Raw genomic sequence first — 22465 nt, forward strand, 5'->3', positions numbered from 1 at the left:
ACTTCCAGGGATCCAGGGGCAGCCACAGCTTCTCTGGGCAACCTGTGCCAGGGCCTCCCCACCCTCCCAGGGAAGGATTTCTTTCTATTATCTGATCTAAACCTACTCCCTTTCAGTTTAGGAATTTCTAATGTGACTGTACAAACCCAGCACAAGGTGGACCAGAATCCTGACAACAAAATCCTGATCTTCATCTGCTCCAGGTAAGAGGTCAGGTACCTCACTACCATCCAGCAGAGGTTTGGAAACCTACATTAGGGAATCTCTTGGTGTCACACAGGTTTCTTTTGTAAAGCAGGGGGTCTCTGGGCCACAAATTAATCAACACTGTTACTGCAAACTGCATCTTCAGGAGTAACTGAGGGCAAAGGAGGTAATGAAATTATTTATTTATATGAAGTCAAGAAGCAAACAAACACCTGCACTTTTTTAGGAGATCCACTCTAGATAGCAGAACCTGACATGGCTCAGTTTTACTGACTTAGCTGCCACCACCCTTGATTCCTTGGTTTTAAACGAGCCTCTGTGGTAATGTACTGACTCACCTTCCCAAATGCAAACCAGCTGGAGAAAAAGCTTTCTGTACTCACCGTGCTAAGCACGTAGCAAAAGCAGACTCTGGCACATGAGGTCCCCAGACTGGCAGGAGCCCATTGCACTTGGTGTTAGCATTTTGCAGGGCTGCACTTTCCCATTCCTCACGGCCCCGAGCGAGTCTGCATGAAGAGAGAGAGCCACACCCAGGCAAGTTAGAAGGATGCAAAAAAACCATCCAAAAAAATGACAATTCCACAGTTTCTTTAAATTATGGACTTCACTCTCCAGTGTCCAGGCCCGACCAATATTAAAACAGCCCACAACAGAGAAGCCTGTGGCTGTAAAGATCAACAACTAAGCAAATCCATCTTGAGTTCCAAGGTCAAGTGCCATGATCCTAAACCACCCCGGAAAAGAAGTTGAGCCCCCAGTGACCAGAACGTACCTCACAGCTGCAAGGTGACAGTCGTAGTGGACGATGTTGAAGTGAGAGACTGTGCTGTACCCTTGCTGTTTTCGTGGTTTGTTCTCAAACTCCTCGAGTGCCACGCGCTTGGTGAAGGTGTAAATTCCCAGGACTTTGGTGGGCTGTAATGACAAAACACAGTTGTCTTCAAAATCATTCACTTCTGCAACAGCTCACATTTTGTGCTGTTTTGACACTGTACTAAATTTAACCTCTCTCAGTCCCAACCTCAACAGATGTTTTTCCAGCTTTCACTGAAAACACACTTCAAATTCCCAACCACCTCTGGAATTACTGATCTTAAGAACCAAACCTGAAATTTCCTCATCTCTCAGTGCCAAAATCCCAGCCCTTGTGCAGCCAGATACTGACTGGCAAGTCCCCTCAGCTGGTGAGAGGGCTCTGAAAAGGCCTCTCTCTGTAACTGGAACCTGCATCTTCCATTGCCTGGAACTCGTGTCTCCCATCGCCCGGAACTTGCATCTCCCTTTACCTGGAACTTGTATCCCTCCCGGCAGATGCAGCAGGTCAGACCTGGCTCTTCTATTAGCTCCTCCATCTGTTTCAGCAGCGCAGTCTTGGTCACTACCTGACCCTTCTCATTTGTCTGGAAGAGAGAAAAGCTCAAGCAGGTTAAAAAGAATGATGAGCACCACCATCCCCACCACTGGAACTGGAATGCCCATCTTGTGTTTACTCTCCCAGGTGAACTGAAGGCTTGAGCTCTGTGATGTTTGTCAATAAATCATTTCACACAGTTCCTTGTGAGGCAGTTTTAGCAAGACAGAAAGAAAAGGCCATGAGATCATCAGTTTGCTGGCAGTGCCACCAGACATTACCGTCATCCCCAGAGTGCCCAGGGCCTTCTGCCTCATGGCCATGGCCATTCGCTTCTTCTCTGCTCGAGTCTCCTTGCGGGCAGCATCGATCTTCTTGTTCACCTCTGGGTGTTCCCTCAGTGCCTCCAGCAGATTCTCTGCCAGCGTCCCGATCCCCTCGTCACTAGAAACCTGCTCCAGCTTGTGCAGGTTGGTAATTGAGTCTGTTCCTATTAGCACCTAATGGGGATGGAAGCACAGCACTTTGTTCAGGAAAGGGGTGCCCAGGACAGTGGCTGTCCCCTCTAATCCCACCGTGACGGCTGGGCAGCAGCACTGAGCCACACCAACCTTTGGCAAGTGTCTTCCTTCCCTTTTTTATGCTCCTACATTATGAACCTGGGCCCTAAAACTGTGTATGAGACTGGGGCAATTTGCCTCTCCACTGGTTGTCACTAAGAGCTCAGATGGGAATGTTGGATGAAACATTTGTTCTATTTTGTGCTACGACATTGTGTTGATGTCTTAAAACAACAAGCAGGCCCCTAGAAGCTTAACATTACTATGTAGTTCACAGTCCTAAATTACCTTCTCTTCATATTGGTGTGTAAATCTCACACATAAGGAAATATTTAAGCATAGGAAAATCTTTAAGTCAAAATTTCTGACTCTTCCAGACTAGCAGATGACACTTGAAGCTGGTGTGTCTCTCCAAGCCCAACAAAAATCAGTGTAGAATCAACTCCCATAGAAATTAATCCTCAGGTACAGCCACAAAAGCAGAGTAACAAGCCAGCCACGTCCTCCTTGCCTTCTGAAGAGCCCCCTCACCTGTGTTGCAGGGTGCTGTGTTGCCAGTCCTCGGAGCAGGCGCAGGATAAAAGGAAGTGCAGGTCGAGATAAGAACTTCTTCCATATGTCTGCATCCAAACTGCACAGAAAACAAGAGGCAGCAGCTGAAGGACAGTCACCATTCCCAAAAGAGGCTTGGCAGCCACCCAGCAGCACAGCTCATGGAGCAGAGGTTGCAGGAAAGACAAGCTCCTTTCCCCTTGTGTCGCTCCTCTGCTAATTAATGAAGTGACATTCCCATTCCCACTTCCAGGCTGTGCATACTGGTAGACACAGTGTCAGCTCTGAGCCTTGAGATTTATGTTCATGAGTTGGCCCTTCCAGCGAAAGCTCTGTTATGGTGCAATGGGAGGGAACAGGCAGGAAACACAAGTACTGTGATATCCAAGGAATCAGCTCGGATGGGTATAAAACAGGAAGATTTCAGGCTTTTTAGCCCATCCTTATGTGCATTGTCTCACCAGACCTGCTGCACCACAGCTGTTCCAACTCTAAATGGGGACTTACTAACAGCTTCCTTGGAAGATTGTGGTGATGGAATGAGAGAAGCATGTTCAGGATAGTCTCACAGAGTAATCACATACATTAAGTAGTGTCTCTTACTTCTTTGCACTGGGAATGTGCTTTTTCATGTAATCCAGGGCATTCTGTGTAATTCCCTTCTGCAGGATGAGATCTTTCAGCTGATGGCCATTGCTGTTGTTCTTTATTCCTGCTGCTATTTTACAGAAGCAGTCCAGGAAAACTTTATCATCTCCACTGTGCTCCTCATCATACCTGAATAAAGAGAAGAAATGGTAACTTGGAGGCTCTCCAAAAACCCCTGCCTGTAATTCTCAGCACATTATTGCTGAATGATGTACCTACTCCAGTTCAGAGACTCAGAAAAGCTACTCAGACCCCTGTCACCTCAGAATATACCCTGAAGACCTATTTCTCATGCTAAAGTGCACACATTTCTTATAAAAATGGCTTAGAAGTGAAAAATGGCTTAGAAGTGAAACAGCAAATTAAGCTTAAGGCATCAGGAATCTCTGAAGCTTTGCATTACACTGAAGTAAGAATCAATGAGGAAAAAAAAAGGGACAGCCATGTCAGTATGACTGATTTCACATGCTTTTAGCTGAATTATGAACAACATACTTATCAAAGTTACAGTAGGGCTTGAATCGATCCACCAGGATCTGCATTTTCTCCATCTCCCCGAAGGACAGGTACGGGATGATCCGTAAGAGGCCCTGCAGGACACTGAGGTTGGAACGGACAAAAGTGCTGTTAATCTGGTCCAGCAGCATCACCAGCTGGTCCTTGTCACCCGTGAGGAGGAGGTTGCCCTGCGAAGGAAGAAGAGAAGGATTTATGTTCAGGAATAAATCTACAACCTTCAATAAAATCCTCACTAGCTGTGAGTTTTGAAGGATTACAGGTCTAGTCCCAAATAAAGGCAGCCTGATGAAGAACAAAACCCAGCCTCATTCCCAAAGATCTTGTGGAATGGCTGTATCAACCCCTCAAGCTGACACTTGACTTATTCCACCTACTGTTAAGGCATTTTCCAGTCAAAGTCTAATAATTCCAACCCAAAGGACATCAGATTCCTATCCTCCCATAGTTTCAAAAGGTGAGTGAGAAACTCTTCTCGTTCTCAGTCTAGCTGAGATACAATTTTATCCTCAATTAGCTGGAAAATCAAACACATTTTTAACACATACAAAAACACTCCAAAAAACAAGGCCAAGCTGTGTCTTTTCTTGTCTGACTCTGGCCTGTGGCCCAAAGCAGGAAGGAAGGGATCCAAGCAGTGCCCAACAACTCCCACCCCGACTGTGCAAGACTCAGCCCAAAGAAGCCTCACAGTGCTTTTGGTTCAAGGCACTCCTCATGCCCCTCCTCCAAGGCCTGCTAAGACATGCCAGTGTAAAAAGGGTTAGACGCCCTGTGAACACTCCTCTCCAGCTCCTGCAGCTCAGCATCCCTGTAATCAGATTATATGGAAGCCTTGAATCCCAAACAACATTTGTATTTGTGCACAGAGCCCCAGGCACTCACCTTGTCCTCGCTCAGAGGTTCTGCATTGGATTCATCCAAAATGATCTCCATTATACTGAGCACTTGCTCTGCCACAGCTGCTCCTCCACTGTCCTTACTCTCCTGCTCAGCCACCAGAGCCTGGAAAAGATGGAAGGAGTGGAACACCAGCAGCAACTAGTTTAAAGAGATGGCAGCAGTTAGAGAACACCAGCATTAACTGGTTTAAGACAATGGCAGCAGTTAGAGGAACACCACCAGTAACTGGTTTAACTGACCCACATGCTCCCAGCCACTAACAGATCAGGATGTCTAACACATAATTTGCAGTGCCAGCACAGCAGTATTTCAGATCTCTTGTAGTTGTCTTAAGGCAGTGTGGCAGAAGTAGCTTAAATTCATTGGAGTCCATGGAAAAGAGTTTATGGAAGCCCAGGTTGTCCTTACCAAGTTCAGAGTTCCCAGCATCACATTCAAAGTATTCATCTCTGGCTTGACCAACTGCTGACGATTTATTTTCACCTTCACACAGTAACTAAACAGCTTTAACAGCACCTACAAAATACAGAGAAGGGATTCTCTATGGTACCTTCAAAATGAGCAGGAGAATTTTGCTGCAGCTAAAAGCACCCATAATATACCTGATTTCCAAACTTGTGGGGTAAAGTACAAGCCAGATTTTTACAGCAATATAATTCTTAGCACAGCTTTGGTTTTCAGGTAAGGCCAAGGCAGAAAATAATCACTAGCGAGACAGGATTTAGTCTTACCAACTCCTCAGCTTTGACACACCAAGTATTTGTAAGGAATTGTTAACCAAGAGGAACAGGAGAGGCAAAGAAAGGATTTCTCAGGTTTTCATTCAACAATGAATTGAAACCTCTGCTCCAACACAAGGCAGACTGTTTAAACTTCACTGTGGCATTTTGCATTGTGTAACTCCTGACCCCCCAGAGCCAAAGCTGGGACTCACAGTTAAGAGGTGCCGGCCTTGTTTGAAGTCCTTGATCCCAGTCAGTCTGTTGAGCATGCACTCCAAACCTCCACATGGGGCCATGACTCCTGCCATCTTATAAACTTCTTCCTCATCCTCCTCTTCATCTACAGGACAGACATAAATTGTGAGGAGGGGAACCAGCCACAACGTGAAAAAACCATGCAGCACACGGCAAAGAGTGAAGGAAAAATGGAGAGTACAACAGAACACATCTATCAGCAGTTCAAGTCACTTCAGTTGTACTGAATTTGAAAAGAATTAAGAGCAGGAATATGAAGAAGGGCTGGGAAGAATGGTCCCTGTGCCATGCAAGTGTTCCCATTTGAAGCATGGTTTTAAAGCCTTGTTAAAACCCTCCTTCACTTAAGGTGAAGCAGGTAAATGCAGCAAAAGCAGCATCAATCAACGTTAAGCTCACTGCTGTGAGGATAATAATGTCATTGCTCTGCAGAGAACTCAGATTTCAAATCTAATCCCAGCTTTCAGCAGACAAATGCCTTACCAGTGGTGGAGTCAAGAGACTCGATGAATTCCTCCGTTGCATCCCCCAGTAACCCCCGCATGCGGTAAATGATCCTCATCGGCTCCCCCTGCAAGAGCAGAGCTTTATATTAATTATATCTCTCTGGGCACTTATAGACAAGTTTGATTCTCATTACAGTATGTAACAGACACCGCAGCCTCAGTTCTCCTTCTCCTTCCCTGACACAGGGAAATCTTTCAATCCCTCATTCTCCCCTCACTGAGATGAATTAAAAACAACAGTAAAGCCACCTGCAAAAACATCAATAACTCATCCATTGGTCTGTCCAGCTTTTCTTGGCACTGCCAATTAATTGACAGGCTGGTAATAAACAGCCTCTTCCTCCTTACATCTCCTCCAAGTTTCTTTTGACACGAATGAAAGATGTAGCCAAGGAAAATGGGTTCATCTACAGATAAATGCCTGCTTTTCATGGCAACCTTTCCTCTGAGGGTATGGCACAGCATATCTGGGAAATACAGGGAATAGGCACAGCCTAAGAAATGAAGCAGGACAGGCTAATTGGGTGAATGCTTTCATACAGATAAAATCTGCAGTGATGGAAAATGGAAGAGGAGTAAAAAGCAATTTAATGAGCTTTCAGTAAGACAGTACATCACTAAAATGATGCAGCCAAACAAGCTGTGCTTTTACCCTGGGAAAGGACTAGTTTTCCAGATGCATTTCCAGCTGGAAACACTTACAGCATATCACTAAACTTTCCATTTTTAATCCATAGGTCTGAATAAAAAGCAGAAAAGAAAAATCCCAGATTTGGGAGCAAGAGACCTTTCGAGAGAAAACCTGTCAGTGAGTGTGCTAAGCCTAATGTGGAATAAGCAGAGCTTAATGTCACAGCAAATACAGAACATAGGGAAAGCCCCGGGGGGAAGATCTGCTCAAAGGCCACGCTGGCGACCAGCAATTAACTCCACAGGGGCCCTGGTAAAATGGCAGATGAACAAAAAAAGCCAGTGAGAGACAAGGGAAACAAAAAGGGGCCTGAGGTTGCGTTCCTTGTGTGCCTGTCGATTCCCAGGGAACCGGGAGATGCTCACAAAGGAAGACAGATGAAAGCTGTTCATGCACAGGAATGCTAAGCAAAGTCTGCCTTCACCATCAGTGCTGCATCCTGGGAGAGCTGCACAGCGGCTCCAGCCCAGCATCCCATGGAAACAGCACCTTGCTGCTCCCAGGGGCTGGGGCAGCACAGGGGATGATTTCCATCAGTGACTTGATCAGAGTTCACATCAGAACTCACAGATTGAGACCAACACATCACTTCCCTATCCCTACTACTAAAGAATTATCACTGGCACAAGTTTTGGGCTTGATTTTGCAGCACTGAAGGGGTTTTTACTGAAATAAAGCTGAATTTTTACTGAAATTTTACTGAAATAAACCTGTTCCCCATAGCACCATTCACTGAAAACAGGCATTTTGTTTGATTTCTTCCCCACAAATGGTTTCAGGAAACTGAGGTTTCAAAGGTGATTAGAACACAGGAGGAAATGAAGGATGAACAAGAAATGTTGGGCAAATCAGGGGGTTTATGATCTGAAGTGCCTCTAAAAACAGATTTGTAATGGGCAAGATTTAATTTGATGGTCTCAGTGGGAGTTTATTTTAGTGGCTACAAGAAAAGGAAGGGAAGAGCTTGTTTTGGACCACATCCACCTCTGGAACAAGCCTACTGTGACATGGTGGACTAGACTCTTGAGGCTGTTGGGTCCATTCCTTCATGTGAAAAACAGACAACACACACTACAAACAGCAAACTGGGAGGATGAATCTGTCAAGTGCTTGAGATCCATAAGAAAATATGCAAATATGGAGAAACATTGGCTGTTCTCTGCATAAATAACTTGGGTTCATCACTGAAGCACAGACTGATGGAGCAACCTGGTGTCCCTGTCTGTACACACACATTAAACTGTCGTGTGCAGATGGAGTGTGGAACGTGCTTTGAAAGGCAGTGACAAAGTTCAGCTCTTTCCCCAAAGGAATGTAAGGAAGTTTGTTATCAGGAAGACAGTCTATATCTGATACACTACCCAGCTCACCTGGGGAACACTATGTGCTTTTAAATCACTCATGTTGCAGGACTGTGCACAATCTATCCTAACAGAGCACCAAACGGTGCTGACCAATTATACCAATAAATTATATGCCAAAAAATAAATTTATTATACCAATAAATTATATGCCAAAAAAATGACTTGTGAGACTATGATTTTTCCCCCATCTTTTTGTTAGTATGAAGGACAGGTGCTTTCTGCTGTTAACATGTATAAAGAAAACACAAACCTCATTTGTGGGACACCACACCTTCCTGTAGACCTCAGCCACAGGCAGATCCAAACTGATTATCTTATTGTTCACCAAAAGCTGAAAAGGATAAAATAACAAGTGAAGAACAGGCTCAAGTTGCACTACCATCCCAGCTGCCCAAAAATGGTGTCCCCACACATCTGTGCAAGAAATTCACATGTGTATCCTCACCTCCATCCCACTGTCATCCTCCAGCAGAGCCACCAGGTCACAGTCCTGACAGATTTTGTTCTTGATGTCCCTCATGAGTGGCCCAATGCCAGGCTCGTTACTGCTGTAGGGATTCCCTGGCATTCTGCCCTGTAAGAAGTCTTCCTGCTGAGGATCTTTCTCCAGAGTTACAAAGAACTCAGTGACTTCATTCTCTTCCTAAAGAACAGCAGCAGAGACAGAGTGAATGAGTTTTTTCCCAACTCCGATTCTGGCATTTTTATGGCAGCAAGTGACAGGATGTCCCTAAACCTTCAGTCCTTCCACCACCTGCTGTACATTCCACACATGTGGCACTCAGAGGATATCCAGGATCATTCAGTAACCAAATTCCTCAGGAAGAAACAATACTACTGATTCTGCTTTTTTGCACAGAGCACGTCACAGCAGGGAACCTGAACAGTGACCCCCCAAATGGGACACACTGGGATACAGCTCTACACTGGCTAATAGTAAATCATGATTGTAGACACTGTTGCTCTTCGCCAAAATGCAAGGAACTCAATCTACGGTTGCTACAGGCGGATGGTGGTGATTTTTTCCCTCTATCATGAGATCCCACCTGGAATACTGTGCATAGTTCTGGTGCCCCCAACATAAGTTGGAGCAAGTCCAGAGGAGGGCATGAAGTACCTGAGGGGACTGGAGCACCTCCCCTATGGAGACAGGCTGAGAGAGGTTGGGGCTGTTCAGAATGGAGAGAAGGTTGTGTGGAGACTTCACAGCACCTTCCAGGATCTGCAGGGGCTTACAGGGAAGCTGGAGAGGGACTCTGCATCAGGAACTGGAGTGACAGGGCAAGCGGGAGTGGGTTCAGACTAAAAGAGGGGAAATTTAGGTTACATATTGGGAAGAAATTCTTCCCTGGGAGGGTGGGGAGGCCCTGGCACAGGTTGCCCAGAGAAGCTGTGGCTGCCCCCGGATCCCTAGAAGTGTCCAAGGCCAGGTTGGACGGGGCTTGGAGCAACCTGGGCTAGTGAAAGGTGTCCATGCCCACGGCAAGGAATGGGATGGGCTTTAAGGTCCCTCCTAACCCAAACCATTCTAAGATTCTACTTCAGAAGTGTGAGTTTATAACTGACCTCCAGCCCTCTCCACACTTACAGGGTAGATAATGCTGCACAGTCTCTCGAAGATGAAGACTGGAGTCCTGTAGTCATCAAGGCTGTAACGCTTTGCAGTCTCTATACACACTGCCATAAATGCTTTGGTTTCAGATTCTGTGCCTGCCAAGAAAAGGAAGCATTAAAATGGACACAAGGAGCCACTTTTATAGGTTCTATTTAGACTCAGTACACACAATAAATCCTTCTGCAATCAGCCCCACATTTTGGTGCTCTCTTCTTTTGCGTATCCACTCCATAAAAGATGAAAGGCTATTTATTGGTATGGTTATTACCAGGAAAAGCCTTTGCATGACTGGGCTGCAGTGAAACAGTCCCATAAAAGGAGAAGGCTTAAATTCCTGAAAAATAAGAGATGACCACGAGTGTAATCTACCTTTTCTGTGCCAAAAGGAAATATTGGAAGCCATAAAACCCCCTCACTACAGCAGTCATTTCGGTAAGTTCTTTGTGTGGCTGTAACAATCTGCTTTTTCATCTTGGTTGACCAAAACGTTGGATTTATGGAACAGAGGTAGTTTTACCTGTTGTCATATCCTCCAGCATCTCCAGGAGCATGTCCTGGGTTTCATCAATCAGCTTTGTCCTCTGTACCACCAGCTTCCTCAGACACAGGTACCCGTTCAGGACCGTGCCCACGAGGCGGCTCTTGAAGTGCCGTTTGATGGACTCCACCTCCACAAAGGAGGAGAGAAGACCTAGAAAGCAGTGAAAACTCAGCAAGTGGGAGAGAATTTGGTTCGATTTCTAAATTTCATGGCAGCAAACAGGGCACAATATCATAAAAATTACTTCTTCCAACTCCCATTAAAGTTCACTCCTGTCAACCAAATGGTTGGAGGCAAAAACCCCGGCCTGGGAGAAGTGTCTTGTAAATTATAAAACAAGGAATAATAGTTTCTGGAATGCACACTCTGGCATTTTTCTGTTGCAAGATATTTCAAAAGCAGATGATTGTTCCTCCTCTAATACTTAAGTGAGCTCTGATGATGTGACATGACTGATCAGTGACATCACCAAACTGGCCACTCCTATCATAAAGCAAAGAATCAGCAAACACTCAGATTCTTTCCCATGACACACTGATCAACATGCTGCTTCTTGCAAGAAGCCAGGCTTTATGAATTAGTCCACTAATGTCTGAAGAATTTGGCACAGGATACAAAAAAGAATGACCTTGTTAAAGAAGTATTTCCATCCCCAACAAATTTTTGAAAAAAGTATACACCCTAGAAGATTAAAAAAAAACTCTCATAGAATAGGTAGGTAGGAAACAACAGGCAGGAATAAAGTAGCAGTGTTTACAATAGTCTCAGGGACTGTGCCGTATAATAAAGTGAAATAACGAAGTTTGCTTACCACAGTTCAACTAAAAACTCAAATTGACCACACAAAATATGGAAAAAGCCATTTAGAGATTAAGTGCTAAACTGATGGCAAAAATCCAGTGTTGACAATTGCAACACAGTGAATCACATCTCTTTGAAATTCTGCTACATGTTGGTACAGAATAAGGATCACCCCAACCCTAATCCTGCTGCAGGACTCGTGTTGGTGTCATCAAATACCTGTGAGACTCTTCAAGGCATATCCCTGCTGCAAATCAGTGCTGAGTGTTGCTTCCTCCAAGGCAAGTAAACGAGCTATTTCCTGAAAACAATTAACATTATAGTTAATAGAAATTAGAGCAAGAAACTGCAATGCCAGTCATGATTGGTGAGTGTCTAACAGAGGGTGCAAAGGAACCCAGCACAGAAACAGAGCCAGTCACAGGGAAAGCAGAATTGCAACGCAGCAGTGGGGAGGGAAAGGGGATAGGAGGGAAAACCACTCCAAATAACCTCCTTATTTTCTCCCTGCACCTACCTACTACCACTGCTTGGCTCTGGTGGCCTCCATCATGGACTCAAGGCCACCACTGACACGGAAAGTGTTACCTGCCTCTTTGGAGTGCACCAGGGATCCCCACAGGAAACTCCCACCACTCTGAACACTGCAAATTAAATGTGCTGCTTCTCCAATAGGCTATAATTCTCACTCCAGGAATGGCAGTACACCTAATCCTCCCCTGTCTTTAAAGGCTTTTGGAGTCCAGCCTTGCAGCTGGACAACGGCTTCCAGCTCAGAGCCGGTGCCAAGGCAGTGCAGCAACATCTATACCCCTCAGCAGAGCTGCCCCCAGAGAAGTTCATTAAAGTGCTGAGGAATTCTAAACCTGGGGCTAAAACCTCTGTGGCTCCTTCTGTTCAGAGGTAACAGCACTGAGGTGTGAACTTCAAAACCCTGGAAGGGTCAGCAACAGGGCACTGAACAAAGAGATGAAGATTTCAAAGCAATAAAAGCCAAACTAGCAGGTCAGTTCCTCCACACAAGTCCACACCTTGGTGATGAGGCTGCCAATATAGGGCAGAACCCCCCTGGCTGCCAGGTAGACCTTCCAGTGGGCAGGTTTGATGAGTTTCTGGTAAAGGGCCAAGTACTCAGCAGCACATTCACCAGCAATGCTCAGCTCATCCAGGTAGCTGGGAAAGAGAAACACAAGCTGACAACCATTTCACAGTAACAAGGGGCATTCCAGCTTAAAGACACTGTGGAAAGAAAGAAAAAGCCTCCAGAAATCCATCCTCCCTGTTGTCCTTCCTAACACCATCACTGATATTCATTACTTGCAGGATAAATTGGTATTTTGTCCCAAAAAGAGTTCCCCAACTGTGCTACAGCATCAGCTGGTTTAAGTTATGTCACAGGAACTGGAAGAGAGTTCACCTTATTATTTTGCTGTCCAAGAGGCAGAGAAAATGTTGTCCAAACAGCTGAACACCAGCTGCTTAATTCTGGAGAAAGTACAGAACTGCAACACCTTACTGCCAGGCAGCAAAAAAAAAAAAGTCTCCCTAAATCTACACCCTCCCAGCTAATTAAGCCTTAAAATCCAGCTCAAAAAGACCTGTGAACCCAAGGTATACAAGGTATATACAGTTATACAAGGGAGAGATGTGAGAAAGGCTGGAAGAAGGGAGAGATTCTCATGGGAACTAGAGAAGGCCAATCCTGGAGCCAAGGGTGGCAGCACAGAAATACCTGGTGAGGAGATCGAGGACCTGCTGCTTTCGGCTGGGGATGGTGGCCAGAGCCTCCACGATGGTGCAGGCAGCCTGTCTGGCAGCCTGTGTGGCAGGAGTGAACAGCACCTGGGGCAAGGGCAGGAAAATACCACAGCAGTTTGATGTGCACAGATAAACTAGTGATAGCTTATCAAAAAGGCACTGCACACACTAGAGCTGTTTGGTGACTTGGTGGCAGCATTTTCTTGTTCTTCAAACACTTGATACTACCACCAAAATGTTTAGATAATGCATTGTGTGGCTGATGTGCTAATCCACACACACACAAAGAAACATTTTTGCCCAGGACCCTCCAAAATGCAGCTGATTAGGCAGGGAGAAGCACTGTGGAGATTAAAGTTTCAGACTTTAAGGACATGCAGACTTCCAGATAAATATTTGATGTAGTATTTTTAAGGGAAGAAAGCTGCAAATCTGACTTGGAATTAGAGGTAGTGAGTTACAGCCTCCCCAGATAACCCTGCACATGAGCTGCAGCAAACTACCAACACACTGTCAACTCTGCCCACGGGAGTTCTCAGCCACGTTTACCTGTCGCAGCCAATTGTTGTGTCCCAGCTTGAGATCCAGAGGGCAGGTTCTCTTCCCACGGCGACTCATGAACTGTTTCCATTTCCAGACGTATTTTTCTGACAAGTAGAGCTGGTGAAGCTCAGCTTTGCTGGGAGATTTCCCGTTGGCATCTACACCTGCAATATTGAGCACAGCCCAAGAGAACTGTCAGCAGCTATAAACTGCAAACTGTTGTAACTGTCATAATTCCTATCAGACTTCCAGTGTATTTTTATCTTACTGGAACTCTCCAAACTCCAGCTGGAAAGCTGAGTGGCTTCGTATCTCTTTCTGCTGCCATTTTCGCTGCTGTGTGAAGCCATGCTCAATTCCAAGCCAGATGCAAATCCCAGGATCTCTCAGGGAATTCAACTAGCTTTCCATTTGGCTGGTGTCAATTTAAATAAGCAACAAGTTTCAGTTTTTACATTTCCCCGATTATCTTCAGAGCACTTTCTGCTTAGGGTCTGAGCAACACAGCCTGGAAAAGTCAGTGCTACAAACTCTGGGGACTACCCAGCTGCACGTGAAGATGGGATCAGATGTCACGGGACAGAAGCCAACACAACTCTGCAGAAGCACATTCCTAATTAAACCTGGAGGGACACACATATTCCTTCCCAAAACTGCAAGTTAAAAGCACAGAACTACCTCTGGCAGGGAGGCACTTTTTCCAAGCTTCATATGATGCTTTGGGGTCCCTCTTGAGCCACAGCTGAGCCTGTGCATGGATTTCATTGCTGTAAGGCTTCACAGTGGTGAGAGCATCCACAGGCACATCCTAATAAACAAAAAAGCTCTGTGATTACTCAGAAAACTACAGACTGTTCTCAAAGAGTAACTCCTGCAGGTCAATCACTGGGGCTGTGCCATGAAGAGGTAAATGCAGCTCTGGACAACAGCAGGGTCTGTTAATGATGAACTAAGAGATGCCCCATTCCAGTTCCTATTGAAATACCAGTAAACCCATCTCTGACATCCATCTGTGATTGTCAGACAGCCAAATCGCAGCAGAAACATACCTTCTCTCCTGCAAATCTTATCTAAATTACAATGAAGAAACCACCAATCGATATATTTTTATCAGAATGTAGCTCTGTATTAAAAAATCTGAGACAAAAATACTTCTATCATGTTTAGGTACTTGATTGTACAAGCTGCTGAAAGCACTAAAAACTTGCCCAAAGTAACCAAGCTGTAGCTTTGAAGTAGCTCTTTCCCCTTGCCTCAGATCTGAGGGGAAAAAAGCAAAGCCTGGGTTTGAACAGTAGTGGTCAAAGTCAGCAAAAACCAATAAAAAATGGAAAGCTGTCACCTGTAATCTGCAGTCTGCAAAGACAGAAGTCACAGGGTTTGCACTTCCCTTGTAACTATGACCAGGAAAAGCAAGCCCTGGCCTCCTCACAAAGTAATTAATCACTGAGCTCAGTGCCAGACTTTAATCAGTAAATTCTCAGATGCTTTGCTCAGCATCTAAGGCAGTACCTTGTTTTTCTTGCTCGTTGGAGCAGGTGGCTTGATGAGCTTTTGAAGAATGCGCAGGCACATGAGGGTGATGTTTTCAACAACCACTGGAGTCTTGATGTTCACTGCCATCAGGAAGAGGCTGAGAGCTGAAAGACAGACAGAAATGTTCATTCCACTCTGAGATCTGCAAATAGTTCACACATCTACAGCTCTATATAGCACATTAAATGTGTCCAGAGTTAGAAATCTCACTACAGTGCCTGGACCTCGGCACAGCATGGTAAAATACACCTTTCACAGTGGTCACTTGAACTCACCACAGCGCAGCCGAAGCTCCCAGCAACTGTCCTCCTTGGAGATGGAATCTGTGAGCAGCAGCATTTCATACTGGAGGCTGCTAGCCTGGAACACAGACACGTGTTCAAAGTGTTGGTGATGCTCCAGCCCTTTTTGCCTTCTGATACATAAAAACCACAGGCTCAAAACACATGGATCTAAAAAAATTTAATCCTATGCCCATTTGGGGTGACTGTTTGAGAGCTGCAAGCCAAGCCGGGCAGAACTTCATGAGGAAACTTGGGCATGTACGTAATCACATAATTTTGTGCTCTACTCTGACATTTATCTTATTTCCTATCAAGGCTCCAATTTTTTTCTTACAAACAGACCGTAAGAGAGAACATGTATAATTAGAATACACCAGCAGTGCAGAGAGGCAGAAAAAAGAAACATGAAAACACTGGAGTCACTCACCAAGTCTGGATTTGCCCAGTGTCCCTTCAGAGCTGCAGAAACCTTCCCAATGATTAAGTCATTCATTTGCTGTGTGGCCTCTGCATTGTCCCTAATTCCAGAAGGAGAAAGAGAACACTGTTATGCTGTGCTTGTACTAAATACCAAATATGCCCATGGCAGGCAGTTGGGACTAGGTGGTCTTTAAGGTCCCTTCCAACCCAAACCAGTCTGAGATTCCATGATTCTAAGATAACTCCCTTATAAAGCTACTCCTTCCTGATCGTGTATTGACAAGGATGAGGTTTTCCAGAGGCTGAAGCAGCTCTAACCTGGTCAGAAGGCACATGAGCTGCCGGACCTCCTCCCGCATCATGGCTGCGCCCCGGCGCAAGTTGTAGTCAAAGAGCTCCCGGATGAGGCCCTGGGACACCAGGATGTGCCTGATGGCAGAGTTGGTGGCCAGGGCCCGGAGCAGGGTGATGCAGTGCTCCGTGACAGCCGAGGCACAGCCGTAGCATTTTGTGGATGACGTGTGGCCACAGCCCAGGACAGACAAGGCACGGTACTGGCTGGCAGTGAACGTGGGCTGCACGGTGCTTCGTGACGACTTGGTCGCCGCCTCTCTCTGCTGGAGATCGTATTCCAGGAGTTCCTTTCGAGAGGCAAACACTTTCTGGAAACACAGAGAAGGAGTTGGGGAGTAGTGAGGCAGCACATAATTGTTAATTTGTTAATTCCATTCACAGGTTATTTTCACTGTATATTTTGTGAAGAAACATTTTTAACCAAGTATCTCCAAACTTGAAATCCTTCACGGCAATGGTAGATTTGGGAAATCTGCTGGAAATATCAGCCTAACTCCCAGTTATCTGCCGTGTTGTCTATATTACATGCAGTGTAACACTGGAAATGTTATCATGGTCAGTCTTCGCAAACGAAGATTTGGGAAAGGTCTTTACCCTTCGAGCCTGCGCAGTGGATTTTTTAGGTGAGACCCACTGTGCGCTGAACTGAGCCCACCCTTTAATCCTAAGGTTCATCTGCTGGGGCTGAGCAAGCTTGGACAGTGGCAGTGAGGTGCTCAGGACGTAGGTTTGTTTAGAGTCACCTTCTCTTAGATGGATTGCCTTACAGGGCTGATGAGCTCCATCTGCCTGGGGAAGTCCCCTGACCGGGAATCAAACCCGGGCTGTGGCGGTTAGAGCGCCACATCCTGACCACCGGGGGGGCCAACACTGGAAATGTGATAAATCCACTAATGGTAATCACAACATTCAGAAATGACTATTTAATTATTTCCCTGAAAATACACAGCTGATCAGTTATTGTTAATGATATTATTAAATGCAGAGTGGCAACATCCTGATTTCTGATTAACCCACGACTGAAATTCAAATCAAAGAACATCATACCTGGATGATTTTGGAAAGTTCGTCAAAAGAGTTCTTGCAGTCACCACAATACTCCTGGGCTAACTGGAGTATGTACCTATTCACACTCGCTGAGGTAGAACTTATCCCTCCGCTGCTTCCAGACTCATCCTGGAACAGAAGGCAAAACAAAAAGGAATCATATATGAAGGCTACACACAAAAATAACTATTTCAGAGCAGCATCCAAGGCAAAGACCTTTGGCAGTGTAAAGGCCAGTGTGGCACTAGCCCGGAGATCAGTGCAGGCTCCACCTGTCCCTTGTTACCTGGGGTTTTTCAGGAGCTGCCTCGTTCACTTTACACAGCAGGTTTTCCAACTGCGGTCGGTGTCCCATGAGCTGGTGATACACCCTGTCAGCCTTGTCCAGGAGGGTGTTGATATTTGTTACTGCCTAAGAAGAAAAAAGGAAAGGGTATTTTATATTCAGAACTACAACCACCAAGCTCCAAGTCTTCTGTCTCTTTTGTCTTTCTATGGGAAAAACATAAATAAATGGTGACCTTGCACCCTGCCACGAGAACCACTCTGCTGACACCACAATGAGCACACTAATCCTTTGGGATAGGACACACAGTGCAGTGGGCTCTTCATTCCTTAGCAGAGCTGCTCAGGTGGTTTGGTGAAGCAAACAGTACAACCCAAATTCATCCCCTTCTACAGCAAGGCAGAGAGATGCAGTGCTAGAGGGTTTATAAGTGAAGCACTGAATAATGTCTTTTGAAGAATTACTTATTTGGTGGAGTAAGACAACAAATAAGGAATGCATTAGTAGTGAGAAGCCCTGAAGGAACACTGTTTCTCAAGGTGCTCCAAGAGGGATGGACCTCTGATGTGCCCACACTGCTGCCCTGACCAAGACTTACAGCATTTCATTGATGAACCTGCTCTTAGTCTCACCTTCTTTCGATCCTCCTCATTTTCAATGGGATCCACTGCACAGCAGGGCTTGGCATAGAGCATGAAGTCAAAGCGAGCATATTTACAGAACCCACAGGCATTGCACAGGAAGGGATCCTTCTCATCATAGTTAATGGATCTGAAAGGCAAGCCAGGAAGGTCAAAACATGCAGCTCAACTTAACTGAGGCAATAAACTCAACTCTGAACAGACTCAGGTAAAACAAACAGGTGACTCTTAAAACATCTAAGTGACCAAACTGCCCTGGGGAAGTGAAATACATGAGGTCCATGAAAATCAAAACCTACAAATCAGGCAACAAAAAAATCCTTACAGCAGTGTCACATTCTGGCTGGAAAAAGCAGAAACAGATGTGAATTTGTTCCCAACAATTCTGCTTGAACGACAGTCATTCCCAGCAGAACATCAGCCTGGGGCACTGTGTCCTTTAGGAGAGCACAGATAAAAGGAACCGTTTTTGTTTGTAAGGTCTGGGTTTTCAATGCTTTCACTCCTTACCCAGTTGCAGTGGGACTGGCTGCAGCATAATTATCCCCTGCAGACCAGAGAAGCAGGACAGAGACCAATTTGTAACTCCTATAATCCAGGAAGGGATGTGGAAACCTTTCCATATATCAGTAATCACCTGATCTATGGAAAGAACTTGCTGAACACCTTGAATCTCATAAAATTTAGAGAGGAATGTGGGATAACAGTAAGGGGAAGAGAGATATCGAATAAAGAGACAAAACTGACAAAAGTGAAGGATTTCTAACCCTGTAGTGGAAGTGTGTATAGAACACAGTAGATTACCCCTGAGACTGCTCTGAATGAGGAGAGCACAACAAAAGCCCTGAATAGCACTGTCTGTCCAGCACTGAGCAAGGGGTCCTGGAGGGAACCCCCTGCAATCCTGTAGCTGAACTCCAGCCTCATATCCAGCCAGGCCAAAGCCAACCTCCTCCTGGGAATTCTCTGGTTTGAGGGCTTGACCTGAAACTTCTATGCTTCCTTCATACTGTGGCATCGGGTTCTCTTTGTTAGTCTGTATTAACATTAAATCCCTGTAAGCCTGTTTTATACTTCTCCACTAATTTGATTGTGTGCTTTTATTAACCAGAATCATGGATTTAAATAGCAGGGAGGGTTTTGTTGAATATCCAACATGGGCGTGAGGGCTCTGGCAAGGGCTGTGTAGGGAGGAAGGAGGGGGACACACCTGCACTTGTGGCACTGGTACACGTTCTCTCCACAGTTGCCGCACACGCCCGGGTTGGCCGGGACGGACGCGCTGCACCGGGGGCACTGAAGGGTCTCGGTGGACGCCTGGTAGTTCTCATAGAAATCAGCAAATTCAATCATCAGGTTGGAGGCCACGATGGGCAGCGGCAAATCGATCTTCACCTCCGTCTGGCCCGGGGTCAGCTGCACTTTCTTAGCTTTGTGCCAACGAGCCGGCCTGGAAAAGAGAAAGGAAGCGGCGTGGTTTTCCAGGGGGAAGTTCCTTCCCTGCCCACATGTGAAGAGAAGCCAAATGCAACCGTCTCGGCTCCAAATCTACTTTAAAAGGGATGAATGGAGAGCAGTTCTAGGATTCGTTTCCTTAGCTTCTGTATTGACATGATATGTAGCCAGAAATACATTTTAAGCCTTTATCCTCTTCATAGAGAAAGACTGCTTGGGATTAAAGAGCTGTTGATGCCTCATGGAAAAACTTTAATTCTACAGACATTTTCTAGGGATTTTCACCTCCATTTTTTTATTAGTAAGGACATTTGCATGAAAACAGGATATTTATTTCTTAAAGATCTCATCTGCTCCCACTGCTTATTCTCAACCTGAAGTCAGAATCCTCTCTTTGTGACATCATAATCCTCTCCACAGCAGCCACTTGTGATGTCACAGAGGATTAAGACTTCAAATAAGCAATAAGTGGCAGGCACAGATTAATCCCTAAGCCAGAGTGATCTGATTCTGGTGAGAACATCTCGAGAAGTAAGAAGGGAAAGCATATAAGCAGGACTGGCTCCAGAATGAGCAGTGTATTGAAAAGAAGCCATTTTTGGTGGGTAAAGCAGAACTGAGAGTGAGACCATCCAACTTCTAATTTTAATTCTACTCTGTGGCTTCAAACAATGTTAACGCTTTTGGCATTCCTGGACGTGCTGCAATGTCCAAATCCTTTTTGAGTTCAAACTACACAACAATTTTATAGGCATTTAGGTGCTTAAAACTGAGCCTGTAGAAATTGAAATCCACACATTTTGTAGACATTTTTCAAGCTTCAGAGGATTTTTTTTAAAAATTGTAGGAGATTCAGAACAATCCCACCCAATGTGGGCTGAGAGTGATGAGGAACTGTCTCATCAGGAAAAACAAGAAGCGAAAGGCACCTCAATGGGAATCGTAATGTCAAATTCAGAGGTTGCACACAAAAACATGGGTGAACATACTTGTTTTTCAGCTCCACTATGGCCTGGACTGTCCTGTTGTTGTAGTAGAGATTGATGGTTCGGACCATTTTGGTTCGTTTGAGGTCCCCAATCTTCACTGTCACCTTGCTGATGGTGTGGCTGCCAATGAGCTTCACCACCTGCTGGGTGGTCGTGTACCGTGTGTCCACTTTGATGGAGGAGAGCTTTATGTACTGAGGGGACAAGGACACAGAGGCAATATGAGAACACCCCAAAACCTCAGGAATACAGTGAATGACGCCTGTAAATGGTTGGGATCCCTACCACTGGAAAGGCTTTAAGAAAGCAATTACTGCCAGTGTCGTGCAGGATGACTGGAGCTGTGTCAGGGGAGGGTCAGGTTGGATCTCAAGAAAAGGTTCTTCACCCAGAGGGTGGATGGGCACTGAACAGGCTCCCCAGGGCAGTGGTGATGGCCCCAAGGCTGCCAGAGCTCAGGGAGTGTTCGCGCAACACTCTCACGGACAAGGTGGGATGTTGGGGTGTCCTGTGTGCTCCCCCCCAGAGCTGGACTGGAGGGTCCCTGTGAGTCCTTTCCAACTCAGGATATTCCACGACTATGATTCCATGGTTACTCACACAGAAGGGCACCTCCGGATTGTTGCAGACAAGGCAAGGATCGCTCTCCAGGTAATAGCCATCGAATTCCACGAGCCCAGACAGTGTGCTGGAATGAGGAGAACAACACTGATATATGGAATTTGGTGCTTGCTGTGTTTGAAACACATGCCATCAAATCAGAATTGCTTTAATTTTCCTACAGGTCCCAGTCTGTGTAACAGAAGTGTTACAATATAAATCACATCGAAAATCATTTGTCACTGGCAGCATTTTTGATGAAGTTATTAACTGCCAAGGTAGGACTAAGAGCACAACACTTAATTCTGCAAATCTCTATTTTCCAGTCAGTCCTAATATTTTATAATTTACTGACAATGAAAGCAAAAAAGCTAAAGCCAAGCTCTGCTGATGGGGCACAGAATGTCAGGTTTTTCAGCTGGTAGAAAGGATCCTGTTGTTCTCCCAAGCCCAGTTGCAGCAGACATGGAATTTCAGCAGGGCTCCATCCAGCACCACCATTGCATTAGCAGAACTCTGTGTCCCCATGGATCACAGCTCCCTAGTGACACAGATCAAAGGCAAAAGGAGCTCACTTGTAAATGTTGGAGTTCGGGTGGTTGGTGAGAATGTGGTTTTGAGTCCGGAGAATCTCCACAGCCTTTTGGGAATATTCCTTCAACTGAAATACAATAAGGAAAATACTGTCTTCTCAACATTGTTTTATTGCTACTAAGATAAAAATATTCCTCATCTTGTGGTGTTCCTGGTCCCCCAGAAGATGCACACACGATACCCACAGGAATTTATGTGGTTAAATCATTACCCAGGAATGTGACAGATCCTAAAATTAGACTTGTACCACAATAACAGTGCTGTCAGCCAACCACTGCAAATGCCTGCCAAGATTTGAACAGCATTTGAATTTAAACACCCACATTCAATGAGTCTAAATTATTTGTTCTCAAATCCACCGGTCTCCTAAGAAATGCCACCCCTTCCTTTGCTCAAAAATTATGGTTTCAAAAGACCTCTAGGAGTTGCAATACTGAAAATCTATAAATTGGAGCTGGCATATAAATGTATTTTCCCACAAAGGCTTCCTGTGGGAAAGAAATTTTCTCCTCAATAAATAAAAAACCCATCAACACCATTTTCATCCTAAAAACACCAAAAACATCAAAGCAATAAAATAAAAAAATTCACATTCCTCATTTTTTTTAAGGATCCCGCCTTTTCTAACATTCAAATTTTAGGAACAAAAAAATTGCCACCAGAAGCTCTTTTGACAGAAAATCTGTCCCAGCTGTATCATAAATAAACATCAACATAATTCAC

General features: G+C 45.2%; 1 protein-coding gene across 4 annotated transcripts in view; it reads right to left on the reverse strand.

The window, feature by feature from the left end:
- The window catches only part of UBR4 (ubiquitin protein ligase E3 component n-recognin 4), a 79920-nt gene that overhangs the window by 8930 nt on the left and 48525 nt on the right, over positions 1–22465 (reverse strand). For all 4 annotated transcript variants that reach the window (XR_001877765.1, XM_017833435.1, XM_017833433.1 and 1 more), the window contains 31 exons: positions 21724–21809; positions 21149–21236; positions 20549–20742; positions 19315–19554; positions 18096–18234; positions 17464–17589; positions 17178–17306; positions 16095–16438; positions 15784–15874; positions 15348–15432; positions 15049–15176; positions 14215–14344; positions 13543–13700; positions 12968–13077; positions 12267–12408; positions 11455–11536; positions 10411–10584; positions 9867–9988; positions 8724–8921; positions 8529–8609; positions 6201–6288; positions 5675–5802; positions 5149–5256; positions 4723–4842; positions 3817–4007; positions 3277–3450; positions 2653–2752; positions 1843–2061; positions 1497–1610; positions 983–1125; positions 591–716 (listed from right to left, as the gene is read on the reverse strand). Coding sequence is in view for 3 of the 4 variants with exons in the window: in XM_017833435.1 (XP_017688924.1) it covers positions 591–716; positions 983–1125; positions 1497–1610; positions 1843–2061; positions 2653–2752; positions 3277–3450; positions 3817–4007; positions 4723–4842; positions 5149–5256; positions 5675–5802; positions 6201–6288; positions 8529–8609; positions 8724–8921; positions 9867–9988; positions 10411–10584; positions 11455–11536; positions 12267–12408; positions 12968–13077; positions 13543–13700; positions 14215–14344; positions 15049–15176; positions 15348–15432; positions 15784–15874; positions 16095–16438; positions 17178–17306; positions 17464–17589; positions 18096–18234; positions 19315–19554; positions 20549–20742; positions 21149–21236; positions 21724–21809 (4358 nt within the window). In the remaining variant the exon portion in view is untranslated. The remainder of the gene's footprint in view (positions 1–590; positions 717–982; positions 1126–1496; positions 1611–1842; positions 2062–2652; positions 2753–3276; positions 3451–3816; positions 4008–4722; positions 4843–5148; positions 5257–5674; positions 5803–6200; positions 6289–8528; positions 8610–8723; positions 8922–9866; positions 9989–10410; positions 10585–11454; positions 11537–12266; positions 12409–12967; positions 13078–13542; positions 13701–14214; positions 14345–15048; positions 15177–15347; positions 15433–15783; positions 15875–16094; positions 16439–17177; positions 17307–17463; positions 17590–18095; positions 18235–19314; positions 19555–20548; positions 20743–21148; positions 21237–21723; positions 21810–22465) is intronic.

Source organism: Lepidothrix coronata, unplaced genomic scaffold (genome assembly GCF_001604755.1).
Source record: "Lepidothrix coronata isolate B3197 unplaced genomic scaffold, Lepidothrix_coronata-1.0 Scaffold214, whole genome shotgun sequence".
Classification (NCBI taxonomy): domain Eukaryota; kingdom Metazoa; phylum Chordata; class Aves; order Passeriformes; family Pipridae; genus Lepidothrix; species Lepidothrix coronata.